The 11,813-nt window shown below is 45.3% G+C and overlaps 2 protein-coding genes across 2 annotated transcripts in view; one reads left to right on the top strand and one right to left on the bottom strand.

Moving 5' to 3' along the window:
• The window catches only part of LOC135287768 (zinc finger protein OZF-like), a 218,462-nt gene that overhangs the window by 58,789 nt on the left and 147,860 nt on the right, over window positions 1-11,813 (bottom strand). The gene's annotated exons all lie outside the window — the stretch shown is intronic.
• On the top strand, window positions 3,453-6,763 carry LOC135287761 (TOG array regulator of axonemal microtubules protein 2-like). The gene is made up of 4 exons (XM_064400979.1): window positions 3,453-3,645; window positions 4,819-5,035; window positions 6,120-6,206; window positions 6,750-6,763. Exons 1-4 carry the CDS (start codon window positions 3,574-3,576, stop codon window positions 6,761-6,763), a joined length of 390 nt encoding a protein of 129 aa, XP_064257049.1. The 5' UTR covers window positions 3,453-3,573.

The following is an 11,813-nucleotide window of genomic DNA, read 5'->3' as shown; positions in this document are numbered from 1 at the left end:
AAATGAGCATTGCCAACTTCCTGTGGCTTGAAGGATTCTTTACTGAGATCAAACGAGCTCAGATGAGCCAGTCCAACAGTTTTGATTGTCTTTAGGTGCACAACACAAAGCCAAAGTGTTGGCTAATATTCATTACTGAAGGATCCCAAACATTTGTTTATCATTAATTTAATACATTCCTATAAATATTTCAGGGGTCTTTAGCCAACATATTCAGTCTTTCTGAACTTGGTCTGCAGATTTCTAGAATGCTGTTATCTGTGGCTCAGTGACCTCCAAATTTCTTCTTGAAGAAAACTGTGGTTTCCCAGTGGCAAAATCAATCCAAACCACCAAAGTCCCCTTACTCTGATGATGAAATTCCCATTAATAGCTGCCAAGAACACCAGAGCAACTAGCTGCCCCTGTGCATGCATATAGTATAGAATAATCAATAGGATGCAGGAGGTGTTTTGTCCTGGCTTCCCTGCCAGTTAAAGAAAGGCAAATTGTTGTGCAATGGCAGCAAGACACTGCTAATAGGCTCTGACAACAAAGCAGATGTGTTTTGCTTGTTCTCTGGGATCCTTTGATCCCACAGGAGCACACCCACAGTTTCAGAGTGAAATGGTATTTTTCTGTTGCCCCACATTCTCCTCTTGCCTCCTGTGTTCATCTGACAGCACTGTGCAGTATCAACTGGAGGCAAATCTCCCTCTTTGCTGAGTAGGCAATGCCTTCTTGTGCAAGGATTGCACATGATGAATTTAAGGTATAAGCCTCTTCTGTTCACACTCTTCCTTTGTTTGTTCACTTTTCTTTCCTTTCCTCCCTCCCTCCCTCCCTTCCTTCCTTAGGCATTATGGACAGGAGATGGTGAAGATGTTGCTCAATCATCAAAAATTTAAAATGCTTTTGGAACGATCTCTTTCCACCCATGACCTGGAAGATATTCTGACAAGAATGCAGAAGAAAGTAAGTGCTTGGCAGTAGAAATGGCTCCTTGGTGCAAGTATTGCCACTGCTAATGTGAGATCAAACATCCCCAATCTGTCTTGATCTCATTCCTCTTCTACTGAATCATTTTTCTCCTGGGAATGAGGTGTTAATCCTCAGCCTGTTCATCTGCAGACCACAAAGAAATTGATGTTATTAGGGAAAAAGTGGGGTTTGGAATATTTTCAATATCATTCACAAAGAAGAAAGGGAAAGAGAGCAAATGGGTTTACATTTAAGTGTAAGGCCCCACCATGCTCTCCCTCCTCTGCCCAGTAAAGCAATTAAGTGAGAATAGTGCTTCTGAAGAGAACAGAGTCTTTGCAAAAGATACTGGAAATAGTAGTACTAAAAATTTCCAAATTTACAAAAGATGGCCAAGTCAATCCTAGTTACTACAGTTACAGTCTTTTGGGAATACTGCCCTGCTGTCAAGCTCTGTGGAACTGGAAAAATCTTGGTGAATTCAGCAGCATCCAGTGGAAACCCCTTTGGTTTTTTTTTTTTTTTTTTGTGGGTTTTTTTTTTTTTTTTGTTTTTTTTTTTTTTTTTTTTGTGGGGGGGGCGGGGATTTTATTTTTTTTATCGACATTACAGAAGGGAGCATGCCTTTGTTCAGGCACAGGGAGAGTGAGTGTTGAACCAAATCCTTCCAACACAATGGGCCAACCCCCAGAGAGTCCAGATTTTTCTGTTGCTTCTGTTGTTTACGAACACTTGTTGCCTGCCAGTTTGCATTATTCCCATTTATGCTGAAGACTAATGAATTTGGGATTTTAGACTGCTGCTCAGTCTGGTAGCACCCATAACCTGCCTTGGGCTATTGAAAACAAAGAGTTGGCATCACTGAATCCCTGGGCTGTTTCCATCTGTAAGTTAGGAAATGTTTCCCTAAGCCTTGGTAGCAGTGATCCTGGTTCTAACTTGTGTTTTAAGCAGGGAATTTCCTATTTTATACTCTAAAGATTGATGGGGTTTCTCTATGTCTTTGTGGGGGATGGAAAACCAGAAGGCTGAATGCCCATCTGTCAAGGAGCTGGTGAAGAAGAGGAACGATGGCTCCAAGAAGCCCCAGGCCACATTGTCTTCTAGCAAACGGTACTGAGCACTTTATTCAGATGTGACAAAGCATATGACAAGCTTTACATGTCTCTTCCTCAGGAAAATCTTTCTGGCAGAGATGGCCAGTGACACAGATTGTTCTCTTTCCCTACAAATGCTCTATAATAAAAAAATGTCTACTTCTGCATTACACTGAACACAACTTCTTTGGAGGGGTTTTCACAACTGAGAGACAAAAAGACCCCATTGGTTACAGCTCAGACGATCCAGTGCAGTGGCAAGGGCAGTGTTATGGAGGCTGTGACAGGGCCAAGTTTCTGCTGCCTGACTTGGGACAAAGAAATTCAACCAGGGCTTTTTTTTCATCTAAGTGGAGTCTTTTCCTGATGGGTGTTTTGATGAGAAGTCTCAGTCTAGAAGCAGGATGCCATTCCACAAAGATGCAGTTCTCATGCATGTGGTTTGGCCTGGCTGAATCATGGTTTTCTTACCCTGAAACAGTATCAAGTTTGAGTAGTAAGTAGCAATGCAATTCCTGATCAACTTCAGGCAACAGGTGTCTCAATGTGGACTTTTTGTCTTGATATTCCTGTCCTTCATATGATTTGCTTGATGGAGACAGCATGTTTGGTTTATTTCATCCTGTGCTGCAATCAGCATTTAAGACAGGAATTTGGTCCTTGCTGTCTCTTCACAGCAGTTGCAGAGCTACTTGTACCTGTTCTCCTCTGATCACAGAGGGGATTTATTTAGCTCTGTCATGCTCAGCAGTGGCAGGAAAGTGACCACATGCCTCAGTAGCATAGCTAGCATCTTTCCATGCTCATGGAAGAGACAGGTTGATCCAGGAGAATTGTTCCCAGTGGGGTTGTTAAGCTGTGGATCTAGTCTCTAGGGAAGCAAATGAAATGTGAGTGTCGTTCTGGGATGTCTGGCTTCTGTTTTTATCTCTGTGACTGATTTTCTGAATCCTTCATGTACGGCCCTGTTCATCTGTTCAGGTGCACCTGAGCTATTTTTGCAGATTGTCATGCCTGGTTGTAGAGACACTTCTTCAGAGTGATGAGTGTCCTTATTATGAGACAAAAACATTCCATATGAGGAGCCACTTAAACTTGGAAGTAGTGTCTCTCTTTCTCCACAAAGCAATGTGACCTGTGTGCCTTGGCAGCCATCTGAAGATAGATCAGATGCATCTCTTGGTTTTCCTGAGTGAGCACTGGCAAGAATGTTCCTTGCAGATTGTCTCCCAAAATGATTGTCATTAGGTCCACATTGTTTTTCAGAGCCTCATGACTTTCCAGCTTGAAATCACATCATTAGAAAAGCTCCTGAAAATGTTTTGCTCACAATTAACTGAAGGTATTATCACCAACAGGTCCTAATTTGGTTTTATTTTCCAGGGTGAAATCTACCTCTGATGGATGCCTCCTACACCGTGCACAAGCCCAGGTCACGTTACCTCCGGTTGAGGAAGAAACGGAGCTGCTCCAGAAGCTTTACAATCTCCTGGAGGCCAAGGGGTTTCAGACGCGCATGGAAGGAGTGTTACTCCTCCAAGACCTGTGCAAAACCAGCCCCCAGCTCATCTCCACTAACATTGTCCAAGTATGTAGGGTATCTTCATTGCTCCTTTCCTTTAGCTCCTTTCCTAAGCCTGCAGCAGTAAAGTTAATTCAGTGTGTCTTGGCACTCCATCCTGGCTGTTTGGGACACGCTGGTCCCTCTTACCCAGGCAAATTTAATGCAGGTCCAGGCTTCAGGACAAGTTATTTCAGTCCAGCTGTACACGTCTGGCAGGTGCCTATTGATGCTGTTCATCAGATGATGACAGAATTTTCTGCTGGTGTGACTGCTGCTCTCTCCTACTCCCAGCTGGGTTTTGTGAAGGCAATCCAGCCACTGAAAGCATGGCAATTATTCTCTAGACCAAAAATGGGTTTACCTAGGGAAGAGAAGATCAGACTGGGATGGTTTAAACCCAGGGTTTTTTTAAGAATACTTCCATATACTCCATCTAGTCTTGCACAGGCACAACTCTGGCTCTCATTTCCATTCTTGTTCCTATTCCTCTTGGTAAAGACAGTGCTCACCCTTCTTGGGGGGTCTTTTTTTCTGTTTGGAAAAGGAGGAAAACAGCTAAGGACTCATCTCTGCCTTCTCCTCCCAGTAGCTGCTTTTCCCCTTTCTCCAAGAAAAGGTGCCTGATGATGTGTCTGTCAAGGGACTGAACCTGCTCTAATGAGGGCTGTACAGCTCATTAAATTCCAGAAGTCTACCTGTTGCTTAGAGAAATGGTCTGCATCCTGGAAGAGTTGATCAGAGCCCTGCACTTCTCCAGATACTGCCGCTGAGACAAACAAAAGAAAACTTAGATCTCCTCCAGCCGTAGTTTTGGCAAAATCCTAATTGCCCTCAGTACTTGAGGCAACTGTATAGAAAACCAGGCATTGTAAACATCTGCTTCCATACTTCTAAAGCAAAGGTAGTCTTTAGCATGAAGAAATGGAATGGATTTAATGATTTATAGATGGAGAGAAATACCATAGGAACTATTCTGTCCCCAACCAAACCTCTTAAAAACAGAAGAAAATCTTTCTAACAGCATGAGGTTGCGCTACCATTCCAGTGAGTGGCCCACAGGAAAACAATGAAATTGTGCAAGCAAGTGCTGACCTGACAGAAAGGATCACTCTCACCTTTTACATTGCTGACTGCTACATCGACTCTTCAAACAAGGACATGTGAATCCAGCTTTCTTGTTGTTTGTTCTCTTCACAGATTTTTTATTATTTTGTCCTGAGAATATCTGACAGCCACAAGAAAGTGAAGCAGAAGGCGCTGGACATGCTGGCTGAAATCACAGGCACCCTGAAAGATGCCCTGAACCTGGTGATCATTGGTTTGGTGGAAGGAATAACGAAGAACCTGAACTCCAAGGATCCCAGGGTTCGTGCTGCAGCTGTGAAAGTGCTGGAAGAATCCATTGCTCATTTAGGTAAGGCTGAGCCCTGGCATGGACTCTCCTCACCTGTGTCTCTGTCTCTCCGACACAAGAGAGTGCTGAGTGCCTTGATAGCTGCTGTTGTCTGTGGAAAGCTCCAGCTGGCATCCCCCAGAAGCTGTGCAGGTGCAGTCCTTATGCACCAGTCCCCCAACAGGCTTGAACGTGATCAGCATTTCCCAAAAGTCCCAGGAGCCCTTGGCTCTGTGCTGCCTGTCTGAAGAGCAAGTCCCAGACTACAGCTTTGCTGCAGTTCAGAGGCAAAGGGGGTTTGGAGTTTGCTTGGGTCCCGTTTGACTTCCCAAATGAATAGCTTTGCTCTTGGCATGAAGGGAGACTGACCCATCAGAGCTCCTGCAGAGCAGCCACCGGGAATGCTCTACATGATATGCATTAGCTGCCTATTTACCCCTTTTCTTCTTTGTCTTCTATTTTCAAAGGGGAACTTAGGATTCCCCAAGTTCATTTCTTTATAACAAATAGGTATAAACCCAGCTGTCAATGATGCCCTGTTCCACATGTTGTTTTGCATGGGGCAAGATGTCTACAGCAGTTAGCTACATAGGCAAAGGCTGCTCTCAATTCTTTTGCCACACAGATTTATGTCAGCTCTGAAAATGCCACACTGGGGAAATGTGCCTGAAAATACGAGTGTTGAAGAGGCAGGTGTTCAAGGGGAGTTGCCACTTTCTCCTCCTCAGCTGCTCTGTGAATTCAGGAACTGCCTGACTCGGTGCCTTTCTGTGTCCCAAGTATGGGGTTCTTCCTTTTTGCTCTGGGATGCAAAACCATTTCACTACTTACATGTGACTGAACTCTTGAGGTCCCTGATGGGAAATGTTTTAACATGGCTCCTGATACAGAAGACAACTTTGCATTTACAAATGTGAAAGGAGAGCTTTTCTTTTGCAATTTAAATCCCTGCCAAGCAGGCTGGAAGGAAAGAAGAAAAGGATTCAAAAACCAGCAGAAATGTACTTTATTTTATAGAATGGGGTTGCCCCTACCCTTTCCCTCTGCACTGTCCTTTCTCCTATGGTCTCAGAAAAGTGAGCAGAAACATGTGTTTCACTTGTAGATAAAGTGTCACTGCTGAAGGAGTTCAGCTACCAGTGGAATCAACTGAGTGGCCAAGCTCTGCTGGATGTCACGGAGTGTATCACAGGTATGGCCTCCCCTTGTAAGCCAAGAGGTCTTCCCAGGGAGTATTTACAGGCAATGCCTGTGAGCAGACAGCAGAGTAGCTCCTCCAAACCAGGAGGTGCTGAGCTTGTCCCTCCAGCCCAGTGCCCAAGGCAGGTGTATTTGGCAGGTTTCCCTGGCTGCAGCAGAGCTGTGCAGCACCTGAGATGGGGGCAGAGCTCGGCCTCGGGGCTGAGCTCCCACTGAGGCATCTCAGAACCCAGCTCCAGGAAAGGGAGGGACTCAAAATACCCCAGCTGGCCCCTCTCTTGGAAGCTCAGGGACATCTGTCATCTTTTCGGGAAAATGGTGGCAAATGCTGTTTCAGGGGATCAGTTTGTTTTGTCCTCACAGAACTCTTGTTTTTCTCTTGGAAAGCTTTGAGGCTGAACTGTGCAGAGCCTGGGGTCATAGCTTAGGTCAAAACTCAACAGTTGTATTAGAGGCAGGGATTTAGTGCAAGGCAGCCTTTGGGGGCAGAGGGGCAGAAGCAGAGTGCTGAGGCTCCCTGCCTGTGCTGTCAAAGTGGCACTGGACTGAGCATTTCAGGGTGTGCAAACAGTGTCTGCCTGTGTCAGCACTGTCCAAAATGTTACAAATGCAGCTGATAATTGATTCCTCAGAGGTGCTTGCTATGTCAGCAATGGCCAAGGAATGGGAAAATTATAATCCCAATATATAGTAGAACAGACTATTGATAGCCTTGCTTTAACTGGGGCTAAAGCCACTGCTAATTAGGCCAACATCTTTGAATGCAAGGTTTAATACACTTTGTGTCTTCATTGGGAATCTCAAAAGGGCATGTTCAGCGATTGGGAATGTCAAAGGCCCTTTAAAGAGCTTTGAAAAAAGTAGATCTCCAGCAACAGGGAATTTAGTTTTACAGATCTTTTGATCTCTTTTTCAAATAAAGGAATGAAACATAAATTAGGACTACTTTAGAAAAAGTAGATGTTCTCTCTGAGATTCAGTAGGAAGAGACAGCTGTTCCTTACCTTCAATAGTCACCAATGTCTTTAATTGTATTTAAACTCAAATGAATTCCCATGTTAAAATGGGTATCATAACCCTTTTCCTGCTTAGCACAATTGGGGTTTGGGTACTTTCAGGAGCTGTTTTAATATTGATGACTGCCAGTGGATTAAAAGCATAGAGAAAATGAAGTCTCTTCCACCACAGAATAATAAATGGCTACTAGATAACATTTTGCCTGATCAGAAAATAAGAATGGTCTCCAGAGCTTTTCAGGATTTGATCTTTCAGCCAAATCTGCCATGCAAGGAGCCTGTTGGTAGTAAATTTTTGTCTGTGTTTGACATAGTTTGGTTCAGAAAATTAGCAGAGAGCAATTTTCAGAGACAATATGAGAAAATACTTGTGTTTTGGATGAATTTCAGTCCCTTGTGTAGCATTTTGCTCTCTCTATGCCCCTACTTCAGTGGACATTATAAGAAAAAATGCCATTAAGATTGGGAGGGGAAATGGCATTAAAATGTGGAGATGCTCAAATGCCACAGCAATGGGGTCTGGATAATTCTCTAAGGCACCCTGAGGTTTGAAACAGCTGCTTGTTGGAAGCCCCAGAAGCATTCTGCCAAAGACACCAGCTAGTCACTGATGTTTCCAATCCAACTGTCAAGCAGCAGCCATCTCTGGTGGGCTGGAGTTTTGAGGTGTGTTCTAATCCTGCCCTTTGCTGTGTGCCACTGAGCAAAGGGAAGAGCCAGATTAAACATGTGGCACTTGACATCAAAGTTATGAAAATGGAATCATCCCTTTTATTAGAAATCCCTCCATTTCTTCTCTATGGTGCATTTCCAAATCTTCAGTGTGGGTTTAGACAACTTCTTAATGGAAATAAAAAGCAACTGGACATTTCATTCATTGCTCATGCAGAAAGAGATTGTGCAATAATTTAGTAAAGGGACAAAGTCTGCCACAGGGACAAGGCTGTGGTTGGAGAAATTAGTCCTGAGGGGTTGGTGGTTCTGTTTCCAGGATGATCAGCTGCTTTGCCCGTTTCTGGATCATGGCGCTCTGTGCTATTTTGCTGATCTTAGCCAGAAGGCTTCCAGTTAGCAAAAGCAGAGGTAGATCCCTGTTTGCATTAAGGCTGGTGGTTGAGAAGCTGTGTCTCTCTCCCGGCAGTGCTTGTGGAGTGGGTTTATGCCAGGAGCCCTGAAGTGGTCCAGCACGACGCCCTGCCCGTGCTCTGGTCCTTCCTGGAGAACAAGGCGCTGCCGGTGCGAAGCGCCAGCGTCCGCACTGTGGCCACCAAGCTTGCCTCTGCCCTCTACAAGGTGATGGGCACCAAGCTGAAGAGATGTGCTGCCAGCCAGCCTCCACATGTGCGGGAAAACCTCTCCAAAATGTTGGGCTGGTGAAGGCATGATGTTCTCCAGAGAGATGACAACGTGCTGAGTTGGACACCTCCAGATCTGCCTTGTTAGCTGTGCCAAAAGAGACCAAATGCTAAGGAAGGGTGTGCACCTGCCCCCTCTCTCTCCATCGCCCTTCCTAGTCATGGCATGGGGAGCCTGAAGCAACTCCAGACTGAGGAAAAGGTGAAGGCTGATCATGGCTCAGCCTCACACAGTGGTAAGGGGGAGCTGGGCCAATCTCTGGTGGGAGGAAGGGTCTTGTGGCAGCCCAGCGAGCCTGTGCACATTGCCAATGAACAGCTGTGCCCTGCATGTGCCCCTGCAATGAGCTGTGCTGCTGCCAGTGCCCCGTGGAGCTGGAGGGCTGCTCAGCTGTGGGGCAGGCAGAGGAGCAGGAGGGTGCATGTGCAGCTGAGCCATTGCTGGAGAGCACAGGGCTCTGGGCTCCCTGCTGTCCCAGGGCAGCCCAGAGGCCAGGGTGCTCCTGTGGCAGCCCTGTGGAAGTGGGCCAGGGTTTTCCCTTGGCCTGCCTCAAGTATCTGCCAGCAGGAGCATGTTTCCCTGTGCAGCTCTTTAGAAGTTTGCAGGAAGTCTGTCCCATGAGATATGGAGCTTTAGCTGCTTTAGGTTTGCATTGTGGCCCCTGTTAAATTTTGTGTCTCCATTTTGCAGATCGGACTGGTTACAGTCTTACCGAGAAGGTTCCTCTGGACAATTCCCATGGTGCCTTATCCACAAAGGCCTTGCCTGCTGTACAGAGTTCTCTTTTCTCCAAGTTCAGGAAGAAGCTGCTGCCTGTATGAAGATTCTTTGAAGAATAGGATTTATGTGTTAGGTTTCGTAGTTACAGATGCATATATGTTCTGATCCTTAGATGTAGTTTTGAATAAATGTTTTTTGATTGTATCTTTAAATCTTGATTACATATTTTTAATTGTATATATTTTATACTGATGATGAAAAAAAAGTAAATAAATAAATCAAATTTAAATAAACCAGGAGGAGAATGTGAGACCAGGTCCTGTTAGCCTAGAGATTATGGGAGTGCAGCTCACTCAATGAGCCGGTGTCTCACCACATCCTTTCCTCCTCACTGGGCCTCTCCTCTTCCTCTTTGGCCATGTTTTCTTGGTGTCATTTGTGCTGCTCTTTGCTACTTGGCATTACGACAGGGCCACCTGTTGACTTGTTTGGGGGACAATGGATCCAAAAGATCCTGTATAGTCAAAAGATTTCTACATAGGTGTGTTCTGTGCTCAGAAAAGGCCGGAGAAAAGAAACAAAGAGAAGTGTGTCCAAACCCCAAAGTTTTGCTCCTTTGCAATCTCACACAGATCTGGCTCACGGGTGTCTTCAATCACAATTTCATAGGTAAGAAGAATTTGTGTCTTTCACTGGGAAAAGATGCACTGATTTGGAAAAGTCATCTGTATGTATATTTACCCTGGACAGCAGCCCAGCTGTGTTGTTTGCACCTTGTTTGCAGAAGGATGAGTGCACTGGGAGGCCAATAACAAGTGACAAGGGTTCCTCAAATCTGTACTGCAGCCTGGGTGCCATTCAGCCCAGAGCTAGGGGACAATTTGTTCATCATGGAACAGTGTTTGCCACTGAAATGAATTCCTGCACAGCTGGAAGAAGCAATTCTGGATGCAGCTCCAGCTGTGGGTGGGCTGCATGATCATTGACAATGCTGCCTTTCCAGAAATTATTCCGCAGTTTCCTTTTATAGGCATTTGAAGCTTTTGAACTTCACATTTCACTTTGCTTTGCCTTAGGGAAAAACACTTCTAGGCCCAGTGCAAAATGTAACCTTTTGCCAGCAAAGTTCTCATGGTTGCCACCTTCTGATGTTACAGAAGAAATGGCATGGGATTGTGTTAATTAGGTCTTCTGAAAGAAAAATTCTATGTCACCTGGCTGCATGTGTTTGCTTAGCTATGGGTCTAGTCCTGGCCTAGTAAAGCCCAGGCAGGGTGGCATGTTGCAGGGAAAACTAGCCCGTGAGCTTGTGGGGTTGCCATCACCAGCAGAGTGAATGTGGCCTTTGGGGATTTCTCTGGAGACAAAATTAGGGACCTACTCAATGCCACAATATTCTCTTACATCTTTCTAAAATATCCTAGAAAAAGGCAGTGAAACTTCACATCTCCTTGCACAGCCACTGTTTGAATTGGGGCGTTTTTGTCCCTCCTCAAGTCATTGCTCTTGCACACCAGAAACATGAACATCCACCAACAGGAATGATGCACGGTCCTCCTGCTGCTGCTTCAGAGCACTGGGAAGTGCAGACCTGGGTATTACCACCATGAACACTCAATTAGCATTTCATGCTCCTTCAAGCTATCCAGATCTCAGGGCTTTTTTGTTTCAAAGCAGCCACTGTAGTGGCTCTAGGGAAGAACAGGAAATGGGAAGCAGCAACTGCCAGCCTTGCAAGGGTGTAGGGGAAGAGCGCAAGTGTCTGCCTCAAAAGATGAATGGGAAGGGTGTAATTGCGAAAGCAAAAGCCTCATTAGGATAGCAGGATCAGGTCTTTACTGCATGCTTGCATGAAGATCATTTGGTACCTCCTTTTTGCATCTCATGCAGAAAAGGAGCTCTTAATAATACCATGCTACTTAAAAGCACATAGGGATGTAGCTCTGTAGTGGTTCTCAGTGAAGCAGTCTGTCTGCTTTGTCACTGCCAGCCCTGGTGAGCCTGCGAGGGATCCTAGTGTATCCCATGCCTGCTTTGCCTCCAAGCAAAGCTTGCGTTTCTTTATTAGTGTGGAGTAAATAGAAGAGTAATAAAATGGACAATTAAACTGGCCACTTTGGAGGATATGCTCATGCTTTCACATGTCAGTTCTGTACCTCATGCTCCCAAGGCTTGTTACTCATCATGAAATATTACAATAAAAAACCACAGCTTTTATGTTACATCTGAATAAAATTGCATAAGATCATCAAGAATTCTGCTGGCAGGAACAAGACAAGAGCCTTCCAACACTTGCAGCAGTCCTGGATTTCTGCAGCCCTTTGTGAAAAGCTGCTGTAGACTGAGTGTTTGGAGTTGGTTTGGGCCTTTTTGAAAGAGATGTGGAACAGAATGCAGGGCTCTCCTAGCAGAAAACTGTTTGTCCAAGCCCAGGGACATGGTGCTGGCAGAAACGGAGCAGCCCCGCTCCCAGCCCAAGAGTCTGTGAGCTGAGCCACGCCAGGGAG

Source organism: Passer domesticus, chromosome 31, assembly GCF_036417665.1.
Source record: "Passer domesticus isolate bPasDom1 chromosome 31, bPasDom1.hap1, whole genome shotgun sequence".
Classification (NCBI taxonomy): Eukaryota; Metazoa; Chordata; class Aves; order Passeriformes; family Passeridae; genus Passer; species Passer domesticus.
Note: the sequence above shows the minus strand (reverse complement) of the source record. Positions and strands in the feature narration are given on the sequence as shown.